The sequence below is a fragment of the Podarcis muralis genome, chromosome 9 (assembly GCF_964188315.1).
Source record: "Podarcis muralis chromosome 9, rPodMur119.hap1.1, whole genome shotgun sequence".
NCBI lineage: Eukaryota > Metazoa > Chordata > Lepidosauria > Squamata > Lacertidae > Podarcis > Podarcis muralis.
This window is the reverse complement of record NC_135663.1, coordinates 28,959,394-28,983,889: the sequence shown is the minus strand read 5'-3', so window position 1 is coordinate 28,983,889 and position 24,496 is coordinate 28,959,394. Positions and strand designations below refer to the sequence as shown.

Below are 24,496 nucleotides of genomic sequence, written 5' to 3'. Positions count from 1 at the left end.
TTGTAGTTCTGAAGACAAACAGAACCAATAATAAATTCATGCGTTCTACTTTAAGTAAAAAGCAAATTTTCTGAGGTCAGCGATTACACCATGTCTTAATTGAGCCCCATGTCTCCTCATATTCCTTTCTAATTACATTTCTAAAGTAAATCCGAAAAATCATTTGACTAAAGATAATTCCTACTTGGCAAGGTATCAGTTATATAATATAGTGCATGATATTTAAAAACCTGAAAACATGCCATTGACATGCTTAAGGCCTCTGGATAAAATCATGGAAAGTAATAGTAATAAATATGTGTCCTCTTTATCATCTTGTTGGTGCAATGCCTTCGGTAATAGTGCTTTCTGTTTATGAGTAATGTTCATCTAAGGATGGTTGAGAAACCTTTGCTAAGCCTCGTGATGCTTCTCAGAAGCAGATAATTGGGCCCCCAACACAACTCAGTCTATCTTCTACCTTTGAAAAATAGAATTCCCTTGACGTACATTCCAACCCCCACTTAATCTGGAAATAATAATGAAGAACAGGAAAGCAACTCAAGCAGGCTTCCCACCTCCTAGTCTCTACATATGTCCTCCAAATCCCCCAACAGCTCCAGAAGCATGAAGATCCTGAACTTTGAACTAATTACCCCCCTCCCTGCCAAAACATTGTTTTCTTTTAGTACTTCTTTCTTAAAGTCATCGTTAAAAAGTTTGGGGGATTTGAAGGTTTCCAGATTGTTGTCATGGTCACTCATCTGTGGTACGCTGACCTATGTGCCTGTTTATATGCCCCCTTTCTTTTTTTCACGAGTAGCTAGCTAAAGGACTAACCTTTCCCCTGCCATGGACAAATAAACAGAGAACAAGCAGCTAAGCAAGTATAAAGCCTTTGATCATTTGATTTTGATAGCTCTTAATCACACCGTTTTATGCATAGCCAAGACACATTATCTTTGAAAAACAAAAACCATTGCAAAAAATGATTTCTTGGTCAAGATAAGACTGTTTTCTGTACATGATTAGAAGAAATGTTTAGAAACCATAACATCTCAGAGAGTTAATAGCTAGGTTGGTTCTAGAGAATGAAAGATGGAGGTGAAGTGAAATTATACCCTGATTAGTTCAAAACAAGTTTAGACTGGCTCAAACTGGAGCACCAAAGAAGGGCCTTCAGATTAGATCAAAAAGCACAGTAACATGGTTGCCACTTACAGCTTCCTGTCCAGAATTCCAGCTTGCTTCTAAAATTTTAAAACCTTTCATTTGATCAAATGCACATAATAATAATTGTGTACTTAGCCTTGGAAAAATCTTTTGAGAAAGCCCCTCAGTAAAGTTTAGCAGTTTGTTTTATGGATTAGACAGGTGGTTTTATGGATTAAGGAACAGGAAACCGTTTTCCCAATTGAGGGGTGTAAAAATTGAGTCCCCCAAGGACCTGTATTTCTCAACTTATTTCATAAATGTTCTAGAGTTAGGGGCGAGTAGTGAAGTAGCCACGTTAGTGGACTATACAAAATTAAAACAAAAAGGATTTGTGAAGAGCTCCAGAAGGATCTCTCCAAACTGAGTGAATGGGAAGTAAAATGACAAATATGCTTCTATGTTAATGTAAAGTCATGTGCACTGGGGCAAAAGGGGCCTAATTTCACATATGTACAAAACAAGAAAACTCCTTTGTGAGGAAAACATACAACTCAGCTAGAGATCTGCCACATTCTAGCAAGCCCAGGGTTAGGATTTCACCCCTAATCTGCATGTGATAATGGCAGCTATGATGTACTGTCCCTTTCAAATATTTAGCAGAGGAACTGTACTGTATAAAAAATTATTTTAAAAAAATAGGTGAAGACTTGCATCATATCAAACAGCAGGCAAGAAATGAACAGAAGGGTACATACCTTGAAAGAACTGCAATTGGAATACTGCATGCAGAAGCCACGTACTTAGCCTATACAGAAATTGTGTTGTAATTGAAAGACCCTCATGAGGGAAGATGTGAAAGGGTGAAGAAATTTAAGGAAATCTGAGATGCTTGGTTAGAGCTAATATAATAAATAAAAGCAGCACACTTGATTGAGTAAGCCAGCATACAGACTAAATACAGCCAGCACACTTCTTAATCTTGCACTGTAACAATATTTCCCCCAGTCCTGTTTGAATGTGTCTTTTAGGAATTCCTCTGACATTGATTTGGTGAGGTTGGATTTGGAATAGGAGAAACTCAGATCTGATATGTGCATATTTGTTTGGTGAGGTCTAGAGAATTGTTTGCTTCCGGACCTTTGACCCTGGAATATGAAATGTAGTTGCTAATTGATTCTGTAATTCAGAGCATATTTCCTTGGAAGCAAGTTCCATTGAAATAAATGTGACTCACTTCAAATAAGTACAGGCAACTTTCAATGCACAGGCAACTTACAGCCAATTTACATGGAGGTTATGTTTGGAGGCACCACACACATATGTGAAATTGTGTAGATTTGATACACCATAGGAAAATCCTGCAAACATCCCAAAAACTATGGAAACTCTTGAAAAACCCTTTAAAAAGCCAGCAACATTTACTAAACTTCACCATTATCACTCCCTCCAAACCTCATTGCTCAAAATCCAGCTCTCCACAAGCCTCAACCGTCAATGCAAGGGCTCCCGGTATTGCTAGGTGCTGTTTTGGCACCTTTTGCCCGTCTTGGGCTCTTCTCGGGCCGTTTTTGCAATTTTAAAATTCACATCTGTGTTCAGCGCAATGTGCGTATGTGTGGTCACACACATGGGAAACACACGCAAATGGGGGGGGCTGTTGCCTGTGCATTGAAACAACTACCCTAAACAGACCTATAAAGGCATCTTCAGTGACGACCTTTAACCACCAGGTTAAAACTTTCCTTTTTAGCAAGGCTTTGGATGCAGGTGGTGCTGTGGTCTAAACCACTGAGCCTAAGGCTTGCTGATCAGAAGGTCGGCAGTTCGAATCCCCGTGACGGGGTGAGCTCCCATTGCTCGGTCCCTGCTCCTGCCAACCTAGCAGTTTGAAAGCACATCAAAATGCAAGTAGATAAAGAGGTACCGCTCTGGCAGAAAGGTAAACACCGTTTCCATGCGCTGCTCTGCTTTCGCCAGAAGCGGCTTAGTCATGCTGGCCACACGACCCAGAAGCTGTCTGTGGACAAAGACTGGCTCCCTCAGCCCATAAAGCGAGATGAGTGCCGCAACACCAGAGTCATTCGTGATTGGACTTAACTGTCAGGGGTCCTTTACCTTTACCTTGGGCTGACAAATGCTGTTTTCTGGTTTTAATGCTGTTGAACATTTTTGCTATTTATTTGTAGGCTTTAGGTACTGTAGCTGCTTATGTTTTCTTGGTGTTTTATATGTGTCCATTTAAATACAATTTAATCACTTCTAGTTCTATTTGTTCTGAAATTTTAGTTAAATTACCGTGTAGAAAGAAATGTAACCTTTTTCTATTCCATACATAATTTTTTTTTGTAATTAATTACAATAGCGTAAAATACATTCAAAACATAGGGAGTGGTCAATGGTATATTACTACAGGATACATTATGGTATTTGATCATTTTATTAGGTACTCAGCAGGGAAGTTCTTTCTCGGTCTCCAGCTGTGTGGGAATTGATGCATGATCTTACATTACTCCTAAGGGGGGGGGGATATTTTGTAATGAAATCCTATAGGAACTTTCAGAGAAAATCAATGAATAGTAGCTGGCAGGAATTTAGTATTCTGTTCACATATCTTTTCTGCAAAATCTACTTTTAATTTTTCATATTTATGAAACTTTTTCACATGTGCTTTCTTTTCTGGAGGACAAAAATGGAAGCTGTAAGATTTGTCTATCTGTAACCTAAAGGGGAAAATGAGATTTTAAGTCAGTTATTTTGAAACTCCTTTTATTAGTAGGAACCATAAAGGAGAAAATTTGTAATTTTTCTGCTTCTTCATTTCTGGGAGATTAAATAAAATGTTTGAGAAAATATATAGAAAACAGAGCAACTCTTTTAAAATGTGCTAGAATTTAGCAGCAAAACATCCATAGTTGAGTTCCTGATCATATGCTAGCAGGCAATCACTGAGATATTATTTAGTTGTTGTTTTTCCATCTGCATATTTCAGCCATTTTTTTTAAACAAATTGTGCCCCAGATCCATCCTTGCATTCTGATGCAATACCTACACACAAGTAGGCAGCTTAAAAAAAACAACCACTGTTACTTTTTCGGTGCCTTTGTAGCTGCTTATCCAAGGGCTCATTTCCATCTTGCTTCAGCCTTTGATTAACCCCTTTAATTGGGTAAACAAACTCAGTTTGTTTACAGAATTGATTGTGTAAACAGATCAGTTGAAGTAAGATAAGAGGCTGGTGGTAATCAAGGTAACCAAAAAGACCAAAAAGTATAGCTTTAGCCACAATGTGTTTCTTGTTCATATTTAAATTGTAAATTCTTTTAAGTGCTTCTAACACGAAAATAATGCTGAATCTGTGTCATTTAAGATAGGATCAAACATAGATGGTGGCAGCTCTGCATGTTTAAACTACACGGTCATGTAGAAGACAGGAGATGGAAAGGGTGAGAGGTACTGGATCCCTTCCCCAACTCACATATCACTTCCCCAGAGTACCTCATGTCATTCACTTTTCCTTCAACAGAGGCCCAATCCTGGAAGTTATTCTGATGGGACAAGACTTGTGAAGAGTGGCTTCAAGGAAATGAGTGGTTGGTGAGGGAGGGTTTAGAAATCATTACCTATATCCCCGCTCTGCTCTTGAAATTGGATCATCCAGAGGCACACACGCCACTTATTAAATGAATGAGACAAATCTAAGTTTAAATAAAAAGACTGGCTGTTGAATCTACTTTGAGATAAAATGCACCTGTGCCACCTGGCTAGTGAGGTAAATGGGGTGCTCTAATATAGTGCTAAAACTGAAAACACAACACACATTGCCATCAAAAGAAAAGGGGGAAAGCCTTTCAGAACCTAACTATTCCTTTTCAAGATGATCAGATGGTGTTTTCTTTGACCTTTGGCTTGTTCAGTATAACTAAACTGAGTGTTCCCAGAAGTGGTCTTAACAAAACTTCTTAGTAGCTATAGCACAGGTCCCCATGGTATTACTTATGGATGGATTAGAAAAATAAATCCAATTGTTAAGGTATTTTATTTTACAATATTTCTTTGAAATGCTGATGTGATTTCCGTTGTTGCAATAATATGTTCAACAAAAGGAGAAAACACGTTCTGAAATAAACTGTAAAATAAGTCCTATTTAACCCATACTGTATTTGAACCTATTAAGATTCTAAAATCGTCAAAGTATCCATTGTTACTCCTTAAATTTCAGTTATTTTATTGCACAGTGTCGCACATAAATATACACCCATCCACATTAATAATATGTCAGTCTAGAAATTTATTTATTGGGGGGGGGGGGAATTGCATTATATTCAATGCTAGCCCTACTCAGAGCAGACCCATTGAAACAAATGAGCATGAGTAAGCTATATTAATTTCAATGGGTCTACTCTGAAGGAACTTAGTTGGAGACATCCCTGAGCTCTGCACTGATACCGTACTCTTCATTGCACCCTACCTGGAGCTGGTCTGAATCCTTGCTCCAAATGCCCTTGCCAAACAACATGAGATGGGTAACATACCCTCCAACATGCTGCAGAGGAAAATTGGGATGTGTGTCTTTTGGTGGCTGCAGTCTCATGGAAGCCAGGTAACTCGCTTGAGAGCATGATCCTCAAAACTGGTGTCTTTGGGGGCTGTGCCTGGGATGCAATCGGAAGCCAGGATGGTTTCTGTAATTCCAGGATGCCCCACTCAAAGCGGGACAGTTGAGGGGTATGGGGCAACCACTGGAGACAGGGCCCCAGTTATGGAGGTTCACCTGACACCATCGTTCTGGCCTTTTCAGTCCCAAGTGAAGATTTCTTTGTTTATCCAGGCCTTTTAAATAACGTGTGTTATTTAAGAGGATATGGTCCTCTTAGTTTAAAAAATGTGTTTCAGTTGTGTTTTTAATGTCAAACGATATCAACCATTTTCTGTTGTATTTTAATTTTTATATTTGTTTTGCGGGCCACTTATATTGTGGGTTGGCTGTATAAATTTAGTTAATAAATACATTAATAAATTTGAAACAAGTTGGATTTCAGTGAAAAGAATTAATGAGCAATTTAGAGTTTATCAGTGCAGTAGTGCTGGCCTGCAGAACCAATGTTCTGATTTACTATTTAGTTCAAAAGTTTATACCTTGCCTCTCCAATATGTTAGCTTCATTCAAGGCAGCTTACAATTAAAAACAAAGCAATCCCATAAAAATAACACAACTTAAAATCAGAAACAGGCTTGAATAATTAATTTTCTGGTTTTACTTTTGATTCAACATAAGAGGCTGGCTGTCAACATTTAGTTTCAAATTTAAAATCATGTGTACTTTTGGCTCCAGCTTTGTTATTGCCCTTGACCCACTGAGGAACAAGGTTGGGAATAAACAACCAAATAAAGTGTAGGGTAAATGGAGGTTAAGTTGTACAAAGCACAGTGTATGGGACTGTACTACAGGCAGGCTAACCTGTGGCCCTCCAGATGTTGGAACACCATGGCCAGTCATCAGGGATGTTCTGATTGGAAGTTCAGCAACATCTGGAGGCCACAGGTTCACCAACTAGCTGTAGAACATTTTTATTGCTTACATGGCACTGAAGTCAACTGAAGTCTTGAACTTTAAAAATCCTTTTTATCTTTGGCACATGGATGAATTTAACTCTCTTTAGAATTGAGCTAGTTGTTTGCTGTTAGTGTGTGTGTGTGTGTGTGTGTGTGTGTGTGTGTGATGCCACACTTATGCTCACAACATGTTTCCAGTGCACACCTAGAACTGCTTTGGAACATCAAGTTAAGTAATTAGAGTTGGCATGCCAAACACCTCTGCAGGATACAAGTGGCAGATGGAAGGGCAGACATTATATACTTTTTTATACCCCACATATAAGGATGTTTCACATCTGGGTGAGGAGTCAGAAGTCCCAGGTGTGTCCTGGGCAAAGAGAAAGTTATACTGTATTGTTTGGTGTAATAATAATTTATACACATGGTCAAACTTTTTTTCCAAAAGTCAATTTTTTTCTTTCTTCCCTGTGTTCTAATATATACACAAAATTAGATCAAATTTATGAAGAAATCCTATGCATATGTAATAAGAAGTAAGTCTCACTGACGTTAATGGGGCTTAATCTCAGATTAGCCTTAATCACCTTACTTTGCCCATCAACAGCGAGTACCTGAACAGCAGACTAAGTAGACACACAAGTGACACTCTTGTTCTCTATGGTGACATGAACTGTATTTCTTTTAAATTATAGTAAGGATGTCTAAGTTTGCATCTGTACAGATAAAGTCATTAAGTTTAAGACTGTCAAGCCAGAGGTTGCTTAATGGAATAAGACCTAGTCCCTAAAGTCTAGTCTGAACAATTATTTGCCACCTTCACATGATCCCCTTTGATTTCTCCAAGGCTACAGTCAAAAGTTAAATAGTATCCTGCAGATTTATTATCAAATGGGGGACTGAGTTACTCAAATAAAAGTCAGTGCTTTTGATTTTAAAAATAAGATTTGAGGGATACAAAATTGCACACACCCCTCCACCCAGTTATAGAAATACAACATACAAATGCCTGTGGCAGGCCATTCTTTGAAATTAACCTCACTAAATTACAATCATGCACTTTCAACTCTCTGTAATTAAACATTTAGTTTTATTTATTCCAGATGTATTTGCTTCAAGTAAATCCAGACCTTTTGCTGCTGTTGTAGTAGATCTTTTACAGGTCTCAGGGACCTAAAAATTGACAGAAAATAAAAGTGAATTGTTTCCTTGGGTTTGGATTGCAAAATATCCACTGGTGACTGCTTCTTATGGAATTTTGGAAGATGGTGTGTATCGTGATTCCTTCAGGAACAAAATGGCTGATGCAACTGTTAGCTTTAAAAAGTAGTGGATTTGTGTTTTGTGAAAATATAGTGCAAGAAGTTGTTGCTTTAGTACTTCCACCTACTAATATATAACTGGGAATGCTTTGTGGACAATGTTTGAAGTATAAAGTACTAAAACTGTGTTTTTGGTAAATAGATGCTATAAAAGAAAACACTGGATATTTTCAGCTGCACATTTTAAAAATATGTACTAGTGATCATCACTCATCAGTTTACTACCAAATGACCATATTTGCTTTACACACGTCTCAAAAACATTAGGCTTCAGAGCTGTCTTTTCTGGTACTCAATTATGAAACCTGGCTTCATTAATAGATGGCTTAAAGATGCTGTAATCATCACCAGCTATAAGGTCTTTAAGGCTTTGCTGGTTTTAAACTGTGTTATTCTGGTATTAATATTAGGCTTTTATCTCCTACCATGGTATGATGATTCTTGTACAGTATTGCTGTTATTTGATTTCATGTATTTTAATATTGTACAGAAGCTGCCTTGTGAGCATGTTTACCCTAAAATGCAGCTTGGACATACAGTGGTACCTCGGGTTAAGAACTTAATTCGTTCTGGAGGTCTGTTCTTAACCTGAAACTGTTCTTAACCTGAAGCACCACTTTAGCTAATGGGGCCTCCTTCTGCCACTGCGCTGCCGCTGCACGATTTCTGTTCACATCCTGAAGCAAAGTTCTTAACCTGAGGTAATATTTCTGGGTTAGTGGAGTCTGTAACCTGAAGCGTATGTAACCCAAGGTACCACTGTATTGTAAATAAAAATAAACCCAAGATTACTGGTATGGAATCATTGTCTTTTCTGCTATAGTCAAACATGCTTGCTCCTAATTTTGGATTGCTGATGGTGATTTATAAGCAAGAGTTGCTATTGCAAGCCTAGAAGTAGCAGTCCCTGCAGGTTCATATTCACTTTGTGTGGTATAAGAAAGTTATAAGTAGGAAGTTACCGTAGTTGCTATTTTCTGTCAATGGTTGCTGTGTGTTTATGTTTTCTATGTAGCTATGCTTAGTAGCATGCAAAACATAAATGCAATGCATTACTCTGTACTTACGAAAGAGCTACATCTGGCAGGGTTTGTGCTTCTGTGTGTATTCTGTCTAGATTGTCAAGTAAAACTTTTGTGGCTTTCTTCTGCTTTCTTTATTTTTTTCTTTTGGTCCTTTGGTGCAAATGAGGCAGATTGCAATGAGAATTTTGCAAAGGTGGCCATGGGATTTCTTTCTTTCTGACATTAGTAGGAAATTTGCAGCTTGATCTAGCCAGGATAAAGAGAATGTGCTTTGTTTTCTACTCAGTTTTTTCTTACAGTTCTATTTGTCCAAAACCTACAGACCAGAACCACAGAGTGTGACCAGACATTCAAATTCATGCTCAGATTTATACTGTACTATTAGACAGACAATCACTAGAAAGCAATAGTTTCTGGGGGCGGGGTGAGAAAAGGCCATTAGAGGGCACTTTTGTAATCCTAAAAAAAATAAGATAGATGTTTGTTCTTTCACTTTGGACTGTTTGTTTTGGCTCTCACTTAGTCAGGATCAACAATGTGCAAGTCTTTCAAGTCAGTGGTGACATTCCAACAAATTCTTTACTCCCCCTGCAGATTTAAAATTTCTAATGATGAAACAAGCTGAACATCTAGAAGAGAGTAAAATGTTATTTAGCGATTCTGCTTTGTATGCAGAACATCCCAGGTTTAGTCCCTGGCATCTCCGGGAGGTAGGGCCAGAAGAGGCCCTGGTCCTTAAATCATGGCCAGCTGCTGGTAGTAGGTGCAGAGGATTCTGACATAGATGGACCAGTGATCTGAGTCAGTATTGTTGGTGTAAAGCAGAGTTCCGTGCCCAGCGGAAGGATGAGGAGTACGTACTACATACTCTATATTGCTTTATTTACAGTTCAAAGCTGATATATTACAGAAAGACATCTTGCCTCTGCAGGAGCAGAGAAAGCATCCTCTCTCCTCGACAGCTTGGAGAGAATCACACAGTGAGAAACAGGAAACCAGTGTACGTCACATCCAGTCTCCCTTTCCCGTGAGAAACTCCAACAGTACAGACTGTGGAATGTAAACACCTGTCTCGTGACAAGCCCTTTCGCTGCACAGTGAAGGAAAGCAGAAACCAACATCCTCCCCCTTTCTGTGAACATCACTGGGCAGCGTGTTCGTACAATATCAGTACAAACCCAACTTCTGCACATAGGTACAGTGTTGATCCCTTGATATAATCCTGGACAATACATCAGCAGGAATTTCATTACCTGGCATATAGGACACCGTTACGAGTCCCTTCTGAATACATTCCCTAGCATGCTGCAACTTTAATTGCAAGTGCTTCGTGCTTTGCTTACAACCTTCAGACTTCAGCAAAGCCAAACATGCTTTGTTGTCCTGGTAAACCTGGATTGGACATTTGACAGGAATTTTCATATCTTTGCACAATTGTATCAACCATTCACAATCCTTAAGTGAATAAGACAGTGCATTCAGTTCAGCTTCACAAGTACTTAAGCTAACTGTTGTTTGCTTCTTGCATGACCAATCAAACAGACCCTGATTGTACATGTAGCAAACTCCAGACGTACTTTTCCTGTCTGTAGTGTCACTTCCAAAACTTGCATCTGCAAATATTTCAAGACCACCAGACTTCTGATTGTTAAATCTCAGTCTGTAATGCATAGTGCCTTTCAAATACCGCGCTATGCGTTTCAGAGCTTTCCAATCCTTGACACTAGGATTGCTGACTTGTCTGCTTAGCAAATTACAGCTAACAGCAATGTCTGGTCTTGAACATCTGGCAATGAAGTTTAGCTTGCCTAGCACACTTCTGTACAGTGTAGTGTCAGAAAATGCTTCTTCAGTGTCATCTACCTGATAACCTGTTGTCATCGGTGTGTCTACAGGGTTAGCATCCATCAGGTTTAGTTTGCTTAACACATCAGCAATTTTCCGTGACTGGTGTACTAGAATGTTACCATCTTGATCTCTCTCTATTTCTAGAGATAGGTAGTTGTTTACCTCACCAAGATCTTTCATGTCAAAGTGCTCTTTCAGTTGAGCTAGGGCGTTATTGTACATTGCGACATCTTTCCAAAAGAATAATAAATCATCAACATAAAACAAACAGTACAGTTTCTTTTGCCCCTCCTCTTTGACAAATACACATGGATCAGCTTTCCCTTGCTGAAAACCTAGAGAAAACAATACTTCAGTGAGTTTTGTGTGCCAACACCGTGCACTTTGTTTGAGACCATAAAGGGATTTCTTCAGAGCACAAACAAATCCCTGTTTTACCTGTACGCCATCAGGTGGAAGCATATAAAGTGATTCATCTAGAGATCCGTACAGAAAAGCTGTATTAATATCATGGTGACTAATGTGTAGATTTTCCTCTGCAGCTAGCTTGAGCATAAGCCTAATGCTTTCATACCTCACTGTGGGTGAGTAGGTCTCGTGATAGTCTTCACCTGGTACCTGTGCAAAACCTCTGGCTACCAATCTGGCTTTGTGTCTGACTATCTTGCCATTTTGATCTGTCTTCGCTTTGAAGACCCATTTGCTTCCAAGCAGTTTCATTCCTGGAACTACTGGAACAAGCTCCCATGTTTTGTTCCTTTCCAAGGAATCAAGCTCAGCCTTCATGGCATTTAACCATGGCTCAGCTTCCTTTGAATCCAAACCCTGGATTTCTTGGAAACTTGAAGGTTCAAATACCTTCTTGGAGCTTTTAACAGCTGTTACTGCTATCGTAGCAAACTCATCAGCAAATCTCTTTGGAGGTTTGCCTTTTGTGGCTCTCTGTGACCTACGAATTAGCCTTAAGTCTTCAACACTCTCCTCTTCCTTCTTAGGAGAAAAACGACCTATTGTGAACAATGGTTCCTCCAATTCTTGATCAGAGCTTTCAGAGGGTCGCATAGAGGCTTTCGCACTCTTGAAATCCTCTGAATCACCTGATTCAGTTTCAGATTCAGACTCAGAACCTTCATCAGTGGGTGTGGGTTGTTGTGGTTGCTTTTGACTATCTTCAGTCTCATCACCGTCATCAGGATAACATTGGAAAATTCCCACATTCTCCCCCCACTTTGCATTATACTCAACACTTCTCGTGAGCTTAATTTTCTTAGAGTCAGTCATCATTATTCTGTAAGACCCTTTCTGATAACCTAGAAAGATACCATGCAATCCACGCTTGTCTAACTTGGAATTTTGTGGTGAGTGAACCCACATGTCAGAACCAAAAATTTTCATGTGTTTGATGTAAGGCTTCTTGCCAAACATCTTCTCATAGGGGGTACAACCAATCGCTGAAGATAACCTGCGATTGTAACTGTAAACAAAACACGAGAGAGATTCGGCCCAATAACTCTCTGGAAGATTGGCATCATGCAGCAAGGTTTTTAACCCTTGAAGCAATGTCTGATTTGCCCGTTCCGCAAGTCCATTCTGCCATGGCGAGCGAGGACTAGACAAATCGTGTTGAATTCCTTTCTCAGTCAGAAAAGCTTCAAACTGCTGAGAAGTGAATTCTCCCCCGCGATCACTGAAAAGGGTCTTTATCTTCTTACCATGCACATTTTCCAACCAAGCACAGAATTCCTTGAACCTAGGAAAAGCCTCTGATTTCTGCTTGAGATTGTACACAAAAATATATCTAGAAAATGCGTCAATGAGAACCATGAAGTACCTATTTCCACCCAAAGAGGGCGATAGTGGTCCAACCAAATCAGCATGAACAATTTGGTATGGTTCCGTAGCTTGCCTACTAGACACCTTACCTTTCGCAGCCATTTTCACCTTGTTTGCTGCGCATGCTTTGCACTTCATGTGGTACTTGCAGGGTTTAATAGTCATACCTTCAACCAAGGCAGGCATTTTAGATACTGCCTCAAAATGCAAATGACCAAATTTTCGATGAAAATCATGAATACATTCTGCATGCAAACTTTTGTTAGAACCTGCAATGCAACAAGTGTCATCCTGCACAACATCATCATAATACAAAACAAACAAACGATCAACATATTCAGCATGCAATTCATAGTCATTTTTCTTTGTGATGATGCACTTCTTGTTCTTGAAGGACACGTCAATGTTCCGCTCATTCAGCTGTCCAACGCTGAGAAGATTATGTTTGGCGTCTGGCACGTAAAGGACATTCTGTATCGATAAGTCCAAACTGTGAAGAACAACAGTTCCGTAGCCTTTACTGGGAATCGTGTGGTCATCCGCCTGGTGAATCGCACCTTCCTGCGGTGTAAAAGACACAAACAGTCTCTTATCATTGCACATGTGGTGGGTCGCCGCCGAATCAACAACGAAGAAAGATCTAGACGTCTTCTGGACCTCTGCAACCTTTGGAGTGAAGCGTGAAACCATAGCCTTGTGCTGCGTTGTCCTAGACACCGGACCTTTGCCTTTGCCTCGGCCTTTTCCACGCGATGAGCTTTCGCTGCGCTGCTCTGTCTTGGCCCTGGGATATCTGCATTCCCTCTTCATATGGCCTAGACGTCCACAAGAGTAGCATTTCACTGCCTTCAAAGCTTTGGCGCCATCTGGTGGTTCCACTGCACTATGGGATGTCTGTGAAGACTCCCCCTTGCCCATGCAGCTAGCACCCCGGCGATCTGCTTCATTTAAAACCACGGCAGTAACAAAGTCCACTGTCAGCTGAGCTGTTGGCTGCACAGCAATCTGGGTTGCAACAGACTCCCAACCTGAACCCAAAGATTGTAGTATCATGAAAGAATACACAGCCTCTGGAAAGTTGAGTCCTCTCTGTTGCAGCTCATGTCTCAGATTTTGCATCTCCATCAGATGTAAACGCACATCTCCACCTTCTGCAAGAGCCATATTATGCAGCTTGTTGAAGTGAAACATAGTAGATCCAGCTTCTGTCCTTAAGTGAGCCTCTCTCAAAGATTCCCAAATTTCTCTGGCTGAGGTCTTATCACGCAATAGACAGAGCTCTTCTGGGGATACTATCAATGTAAGAGTTCCCCGTGCTTTGGAATCCTTAGCTTTCCATGCATCTGTAACTGGAGCTGGGGGGGTTTCTGTAATCACCTCAAACAAACCCTCTTTCCGCAGAATTGCCTCTGCATACTGAACCCAGTCCGCATAATTTTTCTTGTTGAGCTTAGGAATCCTACAAGCATCCTGAAGGGCCATCATGACTCTGGCATTAGCCTTCAGCGTTATATATGCTGCTTTAAATCTTGCTGCGTCACTGCTGCAGCTGCTTTATTCCAAAAGCGCTTTTAAAAGTTACTTTCGATTTCCCCAGCATAGTAACGTGAGCCTGGGAGCCTTTTGCCTATTCCCGGCAAAACAGCTTTAAAAGTTCAAAGTCCAGCCATAAAGCCATTAACTAGAAGCTGGCAGGCTGCCCGGAGCAGTAGTACATACCTCATCAATCATGTTTACGCGCAGAGCAGATTCCGATCCGATCCGTCCCTCTGCATTCCGATCCTTTGCCGGGACTCCGATCCGACTTCTGGAGCCCATAACCACGTGTTGGTGTAAAGCAGAGTTCCGTGCCCAGCGGAAGGATGAGGAGTACGTACTACATACTCTATATTGCTTTATTTACAGTTCAAAGCTGATATATTACAGAAAGACATCTTGCCTCTGCAGGAGCAGAGAAAGCATCCTCTCTCCTCGACAGCTTGGAGAGAATCACACAGTGAGAAACAGGAAACCAGTGTACGTCACATCCAGTCTCCCTTTCCCGTGAGAAACTCCAACAGTACAGACTGTGGAATGTAAACACCTGTCTCGTGACAAGCCCTTTCGCTGCACAGTGAAGGAAAGCAGAAACCAACAAGTATAAGCAGCTTTCTTTGTTCCTAGCGCAGACCACACTGAAATCTAGTAGGCAACTGGTAGTAGGCAGATGAGGATATCTGTGAGGATATCGTCATTATATGTACAAGAATGAGAATGAGGCACTGTCATCAGTTTGTGACTGGTGTTCTTGAATCAGGATATTGTTACCTGTCAACAGATATGGTTGCCAGAGCCACAGCAAACTAAATTCACTTTAAAGCTGCCAGGATTATAGAACCATGGAATTGTAGCCTTGGAAGGGTCCTCAGGGGTCATCTAATCCAATCCCCTGCAATGCAGAAATCTCAGTTGGATCACACTTGACAGATGGCTACCCAACCTCTGCTTACAAACCTCCACCACTGCTCATGGAAGTCTGGTCAACTGTCGAAGAGCTCTTATTTTCATAAGGTTCTTCCCAGTGCCTAAGGCTCATTACTAAGCATAGTCAAGGAGACCTCACATCTTTACTGGATACCAATGCAAGGTGGCAGCCAAGCTAAGGGCTTGTATCCACCAAAATAATAAATACAAATCTTGGCACATATAGAAGGAAAAGCAAAAACAAAGCTGCAATAAGCTGCTGCATTGGGTCCTTTACCTTTTACTGTTACCTTTGCTTTCTTGGCACAAGAGGGTAATTTTATTCCCTGTAATGGTTTTGTTATTCTAGCATTCCCATTCTGGAGGAGTCAAAGGCTGTGTATGTCTCCCAGTCTGTACTTTAACACTAGAGTATGGTTTGGTGTTACATGAATGAGCCTTTGTGTCACATTACCTCTCTTCTCTCCCTCTGATGATGTTGAATTACAGGGTCCAAGAACACCAGGCCCCTTACTTTTCTGTAGAATCCACTGAATAATTTTTTGAAGAAGGCTGTTGAGGGCCCCATAATGTGACTAAAAGAAGGGGACGTGGTCGCTGGGAGCTGTGGATTTTGTTCACAATCCTCTACTGTTTCTCCCACTTGGTCTCATATTTTATATCTGGTTTTAAGTGTATGTGGTTGTATTGCTTTTAAATCTTGTGAACTGCAGTGTAGTGAGTGCGGAAGAAGAATGGTATAAATGTTTTAATTAAATACATTTGCATAAAATAATTTGATTACTGAGCCCTAACCACCATCGCAACCACAGCTGCTTTAAACCTTCACAGACACGCATGGGAGTTTCGATCAAGGATCTCCAACATCATGCTTGTTTTCAGCTTAGGCAGAAACAACAAAAAGCAGACGCTACGGTAATATTTTCCTAGTTGTCTTCCAACTTTCAGGGCTAAGCATTGGCTTTAAAAAGAAAGAAGAGCTGAGATTAATTGGAATTAAAACAAAAGGCCAAACCTGTCCCACCAATTTTTTTGCAATGATGGACCAAGTGCCAATTCTCACACCAGGGGCTAAGTTTCAGAGCTTGGTTTTCTTGCAAACCAGGAGCTTTCTTTAAAAAAGTTAGGTGAAATGTACATGCCAGCAAATTATTAAGGGCTGTAAAAATAAATAAAGGAAATTCAGCATGAAAGAATTGTGTAACAACAGTGGACTGGACTTTAGAATCAAATAATGAGTATTTTTGTATTGGAGTGAGCAGTTTTGAATTAGGGATCAGCAAAAAAGGGGGGTAATGCTTTAAAGTGGAAACTCTTAAAATGTGTTCTATCTGATGGCTACTCACTAATACACAGGTTTACATGTGTAATGTTAGTGAGAGAAAGTGAAGAACCCAATAAACACTCTATGGCGTATGCTTACTTACTCAACAAAATCCCAAGTGACTTCTTATGCCTAAATAAGCAGGCAAGACTGGACTTAATATAAGACTTATGCTATTATTGTCTGAAGGAATAACCTGATAATTAGCTATAGTAAATTAAAACAAGATCCTACCTACTTTATTTATAGTTGTTAATTTGATTCAAAAGCCTGCCTATAAAGTGGGTGATCTGGCTAAAAAACAAAATTGAGAAACAAAGCTTAATCTGGAGAACCCTATACAGTAACCTTTATTTTTAAAACAAAATTGCACTGGAATCCAGGACTCAGAATATCCATTATTAAGATCTTATAGTGGTTCATTGAAAGGACACTATCATCATAAGCATTCAGAACACCAGAGAATTTGCTGTAGTTCTGATTAATTCATAGACAAATTCTGACTGAAAAATTAATGAACCAAGTATCTTGTTTTAGTCATAATTTATCCTAAATGATACTTAAAACATATTTCAATGAGTTTTGTAAAACAAATTATCAAATATTTCGACTTGTGATCTCTATGCTCAAATTTCCTTTAGTTCTTTATTTTCAACTGTGTTACTGTATCAGGATTTCATTTGTTTTATTATTGCATATACTGTACAGTATATCCCACTTTTCCTCCAAGGAGCTGAAAGTGGCATACATTTTCTCCCCCTCTGCATCACAACAACCCTGTGTGGTAGGTTAAGCTGAGAGATAGCCACTGGCCCAAGGTCACCCAGTGGACTTCATGGCTGAGTGGGGATTTGAACTCTGGCCTCCCGGGTCCTACTCCAACACTCGAACCACTACACCACACTGGATCTATATGTAAGTAACACCACCCAGAAGCCACTGTCCTGTGTACCCACCAGCCTATTTTCAGTTAATAGTGGGACACAGAGCACAGCCTTCTCCAAGTATCTTGATAGGTTGGCATTCACTGATATGTAAACAAGCAATCCTTCAGACACCTTGAACCTATTTTGGGCTTATAAACAGTACGCTGATTATCTATGAACAGATGTCTGAGGCAGCAACCCTTCCTACATCAGAGAAAGTCCAATTGAATAAGGGGATTCTACTGGAATTCTGTTAGATGAGACATGGAGGGTTTGGTCCTCCATTATTAGCACCAATGGCAAATCAACTCCCTAATGTCTACCACATACAACCCTGATCTTGGGAAAGAAGATGCTTCTGATACTCTGAGAAAGAGATGAGTGTTTATATAGCTGAAAGAAAGCAAAAATAGATTACATTACACTGCTGTTCCTAGTCCTGCGGTGATCATTGTTCTATACAGAATAATTCAGTGACTGAGGAAAGAAAAATACACACTTTGTGAAATACGATCAAAGGAAAAAGACTTTGTAATGAGGACACACTGTAGAGTACCAGAATGTTGTAAACCACTCCTTCTTTTATAGTACCAAAGCAAATGAAGTACAAATTAAGCTACATGTTCTCTCTCTCTCTCTTTCGGCTTCCTATAGAGTTTAATTACAAGACTCAATAGACAACAGACTAGCCGTCTTCTGATCTTCTGTAATATTGTTGCACATGTCTGTAAATGAGTCTGTGTTTCCATTCTTCTGAACAGCCCTGCTTGAAAACTGGCTGGCAGGAGAAAGTACCGGTAACTGAAACTTGTTGTCAGTGGGAACGGGTGGCGCTGGCAAAGCACTCCCCTCTATAGCCCTTTTCCTTTAGAACCTAAACTTTAGATGTCTCAGCTGGGAAAACCACTAGCAGGAAATTTTAAAATGCTTTATTCATTCAATCATACAACAACAACATGAGTTTCAAGACTATTGACTTGACGGATCACTTAGACAAATACTGAACGTAATTGAATTATGGCATAAGAGATAACACCTCCCCCCCCTTTTTTACAGCAACAACTATATTTACTAGCCCTGTCATTTACAATGCATCCCTTTCATTTTGCTTTAGGATGCTCTTGCTGCACTGTTCCATGTCCTACCTTCTGCTGCTGCTACCATTTTGCTCCTGGACACAGAAGCTGCCAACTAGAGATGAAGAGCTTTTTCAGATGCAGATCCAGGACAAAACATTTTTCCACGATACATCAGTTCTCCCAGATGGAGCTGAAATCAGCAGCTATCTCTTCAGAGAAACACCCAAAAGGTATTTGGGTCAATGAAATTTTCAGAGATAGACAGAAGTTACAGGTGGAGCTGCTCTAGGGATTTGTAATTAAATTTAATTTGGGTTAAGCATGGAGAATAGAAATATTAGTTCTCTACTTAGAAATGAAATTATGCTTAAATTTCAAAAGAATAATGTGGAGAAAGACATCATATGTTTTAAAACAGAGTCACAATATGAGCAATATCTCGTTTTAATATTATTGTAAAGGACATTGGTACTATTAAGGTACCACACTTAAGTACAAATATTTCAATGACTAGCAAAAGATGTAAGCAGATTCCCATTAGTAAGTGTTGAGTTTTGAAGGAAAATATCTTTTTTAAACAAATGTTTCTTTCCAATATTCCTGGCTGAAATGACCTTTTCCTTTCCAGGCCTTCTTATTTATTTATTTAAATATTTATAAACCACTATATCATAATGAGAAAAATATTGACGTGGTTCATAGCAATACTACATAAAACATGCAATAAAACATAGAAAGTTAAAAGCAGCCATCAATTAACCATTGTGGAAATATGTATTCTCAATTGCCTGTGTGCAGGCTTGGCAGAGTAGAAGTTTTCAGCAGGTGCTTAAATGTTGAAACAGAGGGCACCTGCTGAATCTTCATTGGCAGATTATTCCATAGGACTGGGCTGATGACACGAAATGTCACATGAGCCTCACCAGCCTGGGGAATGACCAGTGATGCTCCTGCAGATGATCTCAGTGATCATGTTGGGATATATGGGTTCCAGGAATCCCTGAAGTGCCTGGACCTAAGTTGTTCAGGACTTTGTAAATTGATATAACAACTTTGAACCTGGCTCGGTAGTAAAATATATTATTGATGAATATACCACTAGGTTCTGCTAATCTGAAATGTTGTTTTCAGAACAAAGCAAAATATTGATAAATGCTTACTATGATATGTGAAAATATCAAGTTGCTCAGTCAGATGATAATGAGGTGTATATAGCTAGAGAATTCCTACTGAGGAAATGGATGTATGGCCAGATATGTATTTATTTATTCATATTTATTCAATTTATATACTGCACTTTCTCCAAATAACCCAGTGTACAACATTAAAAAGATTATTTACATCACATTTTAAAAAAACAATAATAAAACAATTATACAAAAAATCCTTATAACATTCAACTCACTTTTAAAAGGTCATTGTTTAATGGCAAAAGGCCTGGGTAAAGAGGAATGTTTTTTCCTGGTGCCTAAAGACGTGTAAAGATAGTACTGGGCATTCCACAGATGGGGAGCCACCATAGAAACAGCCTTTTCTTGAGAATTAGGCCCAAAGGAGGACCTTGGGTGACAAGCGCAGGGTTTAGGTTGGTTCGGTTGGGGAGAGGCAGTCATTAAGGTATTGAGGTCTTGGGCCAGCTAAGGCTTTATAGTTCAGCACTAGCTTTGAATTGGGTCTGGAAACTAATTGGCAGCCAGTGCAGTTGTGCCAGGATCAATGTTATATACTCAACTTGGCTTGCCCCAGTGAGCAACCTGGCTGTCAAATTTTGCACCAGCTGAAGGTTCTAAACCATCTTCAGAGGCAGCCCCACGTGTATAGCATTGCAGTAATCTAACCTAGAAGTTACCAGAGCATAGGCCACAGAAGTTAGGCTATCCATGTCCAGATAGGGCAATAGTTGGGCCACCAGCTTTAGCTGACAGAAGGCGCTTGGTGCCACCAAGGCCACCTGGGCCTCAAGCAACAGAAATGGGTCCAGGAGCACCCCCAAGCTACGTACCTGCTCCTTTAGAGGGAACATTACCCCCTCAAGAACCAGCAGTCTCCCATTCATCCAGTCTAGGGAACCACCCACTAACAGTGGCTGAGTCTTATATGGATGGAGTTTCAGTTTATTGACTCTCATCCAGGCCATTATTGAGGCCAGACACCAGTCCAGCACATCTACTGCCATAACTGCAGATGTAGAGGAGAAATAGAGCTGTGTGTCTTCAGTATACTGCTGACAACACAATCCAAAACCTCAGCAACCCCACTCAGATATGTCACATAAACTTTAAATAAAAGCCCTAAGGAAACTATGAAATGCTAGGGTTTGCTAATTGATTGTCTTTATGGAAGGATGTGAAATATACATCCATTTATTTTGATTGGAAGGTACTGAAAGTACACTGTGAAAAATTTAATGGATTTGTTAATCTTTCCCTAGGTTTTTTTTTGTAGTTGAGGAAGATAACACACCCTTAGCAGTTACAGTAACACCTTGTGATGCTCCTTTGGAATGGAAGCTGAGTTTGCAGGAGCTTCCAGAAGAGTCCAGTGGAGATGGCTCAGGTAAATTTCAGATAAAATTCTAGTTTTTATGGGAGATATGAATCAGCTGGAGTGATTAATGTTTACTTTCCATCTACAGTGACTGCCTTAAGGGAATCCTGACCAGTTGTGTGTTAGAATTAGTTTGATAAATTAGACTCTGCTACATAGAATGGTTGCTTATATGAACCATTCTTGTAATAGCAAAATAATGCATTAAGATTATCACACTCCCTCTCTAACTCTCTTTCTCACACACATTATGCAGTTTATAAAGAGAACAGGGATGGGAACATTGAGAGATGGTTAAATATGAATCCAGCATAGAACTAAGCTTCAATAAAGGAAAGTTTAGTCTTAAATGCCCTTAAATCTTCTTACTAAAGCAGCAGAATATAGTAATTTATTCTTCTATATGTGAATGCAATATAGCAATAAAATTGCAGTGTTACTTATTCAAAAGTTGAATGGATTGCAAACCATAAACCATATTGTTTCGTGATTAAGTTACCACCAAGCAATCATTTATTTTAGTACTTAAACATATATACTTGTTTCCTCTGAGACCACCTTTCCTAAAAAAAATGCTTTGTGTGTCTTCTAGGTGAACCTGAGCCACTTGAACAGCAGAAACAACAGATTCTCAATGAAGAAGGTACAGAGCTGTTCTCCTACAGAGGAAATGATGTTGAGTATTTTGTGTCCTCCAGTTCACCTTCTGGGTTGTACCAGCTGGAACTCCTGTCAACAGAGAAAGACACACACTTTAAAGTGTACGCCACAACAACTCCAGAATCAGATCAACCATATCCTGAACTACCTTACGACCCAAGAGTTGATGTCACTTCTCTTGGCCGCACAACTGTCACTTTGGCATGGAAACCAAGCCCTACAGCTTCATTACTGAAACAACCTATGCAATATTGTGTGGTCATTAATAAAGAGCACAATTTCAAAAGCCTCTGTGCTGTTGAAGCTAAGCAGAGTGCTGATGATGCCTTTATGAGAGCTCCCAAACCTGGTCTGGACTTCAGCCCCTTTGACTTTGCCCATTTTGGGTTTTCATCCAACAGTAATTCTGGGAAAGAGCGCAGCTTCTTAAAGTCATCATCAAAGTTTGGGCGACAGGTCTATTCAAAGCCTAGAGTTGACCTTGAAAAGATATGCATTGGGAACAAGAACATCTTTACTGTGTCTGACCTGAAACCTGATACACAGTACTATTTTGACATATTTGCCGTGAATGTCAACACCAATATGAGTACTGCCTATGTTGGCACTTTCGAAAGAACCAAAGAAGAAGCTAAGCAGAAAACAGTTGATCTCAAAGATGGGAAAGTTACAGACGTGTTTGTCAAGAGAAAAGGCTCTAAATTTTTGCGGTTTGCTCCTGTTTCATCACACCAAAAGGTTACATTTTTTGTCCATTCATGCCTTGATGCCGTACAGATCCAAGTCAGAAGAGATGGTAAACTTCTGTTGTCTCAAAATGTTGAAGGCGTCCGTCAGTTCCAACTTAGAGGAAAGCCAAAAGCTAAATACCTCATTCGACTGAAAGGAAATAAAAGAGGTGCTTCCATGCTGAAGATTTTGGCTACTACAAGGCCTAATAAACAGTCATTTCCATCTCTTCCTGAGGACACGCGAATTAAAGCCTTTGATAAACTTCGCACGTGTTCTTCAGTCACAGTTGCATGGCTAGGTACACAGGAAAGGAACAAATTTTGCATATACAGAAAGGAAGTAGATGACAACTATAATGAGGAACAAAAGAAAAGAGAACAAAATCAGTGCCTGGGGCCAGACTTGAGGAAGAAATCAGAAAAAGTCCTCTGTAAATATTTCCACAGCCAAAACTTACAAAAAGCAGTTACCACAGAGACAATTAAAGGTCTACAGGCTGGCAAATCCTACCTTCTGGATGTTTATGTCATAGGACATGGAGGCCACTCCGTCAAGTATCAAAGTAAAATTGTGAAAACGAGGAAATTCTGTTAGTGGCACTTCTCATGTTGAAATCAGCAGAACATTAAGCATATGGACTGACTACTTACACAGCAGAGGAGTTGTGAACTGTATTGGTACTATATAGAGAAGATATTAACATCTATATTTATGTTTACAAGAGCAAATGAAGGGACTGAGGCTGGTGCTCTTCGTTGGTATCGGACAGCTGCATTATCATGCGTCTGGTGGTCCAAGTTCAGTGCTCAGTAGATAACGAAAGTAGCAGGAAATATTGAAGGAACTGCCTTTTTCGCTTCCATATTGCATGAAGTGCTTCTAAATTATTTTATTACTTCAAAGGCTAAGAAAAGTCATTCAGTTACCTTATTCTTATGCACAGACACAGAAACAAAACTCCCACACAACCTCTATCTCTTAGTAGGCTATAGGGTCATGTAAATTATTTTATAAAGTCTTGTTCGAAATGTCTATGTTTCCATGATTGTAAACTATTAAAATATCTTCCCCCTCTTAAAACACAGATCTAAACTAAGTATTAACTGGACTACGCAGAAGTCAGTTTTATTGCTAATGTAAATTCCTATCTCGTAAATTTTAAATGTTTAAATACTGTATGTATTTCATGTACAAAATTGTCAGACATTATATTCCTGTACATAAAATTTAAATATTAGAGTATATGTTCCTTCTCATCCATTCCAATGCATTTTGAGCATCATTAATTAATAAATTTGTAAAACTTTTATATCTGAAAATCTATTTCAGCTACTAGCATCCTGAAAATGGAAGCTTTTACAAATGGAGGCTTTTACAAATAATAGGATCAATCATTTTGTATAAGTATTAGGAGTAAAATAATCTAGTAATGCTTAAAGTGTTTGGGGTTGGTAGATTCCTTTCTTCTTTAACTTATAACAATAACACAACAATTACTTGCCCTTATACACTGGGCAAAATCCAGAGTATATAATCAATTTTGATTGAACACAATTCAATTTATGTCTTTTTATTTTCAATTTTGGATTGTACCTAGTGGCCTATACTCTGAAGGTCAATTTGTAGATGCAATACACAAGTGAAGGTTAGGCAAAATGCATTTTATAACTGTTTTATTTTTTGCATTTCCACAGAAATCAGTTTGATTAAAATTAACATGTTTGTGGAACATAACCCTTTTTGGTTTCATTTATTTTTCTAAAAAATAGTTCCAACATCTGCTTTTTGAAACATTTTAGAATAAATGACTTAGAATTAAGTCTCATTGGGACTTACCGTACTCCCAGGTAAGTGAGTATAGGATTGCAGACTGAAGCCTGGGAGCATTTACATGGCAGAAAAATTGTCTGGATTCAATATGTTGCACTTCTGAGTATTTTGTGTGTGTTTTGTAAATTAGACGACTTTACCTTAATTCAAACTTTTGTGATTCAAATACGCGGGTTTCCCTTAAATTTAATAGAGTTTGGAGCTATTATGTGTTATATAT

At 39.4% G+C, this 24,496-nt stretch overlaps 1 protein-coding gene across 2 annotated transcripts in view; it reads left to right on the top strand.

Moving 5' to 3' along the window:
* NDNF (neuron derived neurotrophic factor) overlaps window positions 1-24,180 on the top strand; it is a 39,511-nt gene extending 15,331 nt beyond the window's left edge. The window contains exons 2-4 of one of the 2 annotated variants that reach the window (XM_028743705.2): window positions 18,543-18,737; window positions 20,939-21,063; window positions 21,647-24,180. In XM_028743705.2, coding sequence (XP_028599538.2) covers window positions 18,544-18,737; window positions 20,939-21,063; window positions 21,647-23,040 — 1,713 coding nt within the window. In that variant the 5' untranslated portion in view covers window position 18,543 and the 3' untranslated portion in view covers window positions 23,041-24,180. Of the gene's footprint in view, window positions 1-18,542; window positions 18,740-20,938; window positions 21,064-21,646 lie in introns of both variants that reach the window. The other variant, XM_077934000.1, reaches the window with a different exon arrangement.
* Window positions 24,181-24,496: the final 316 nt, after the last annotated feature.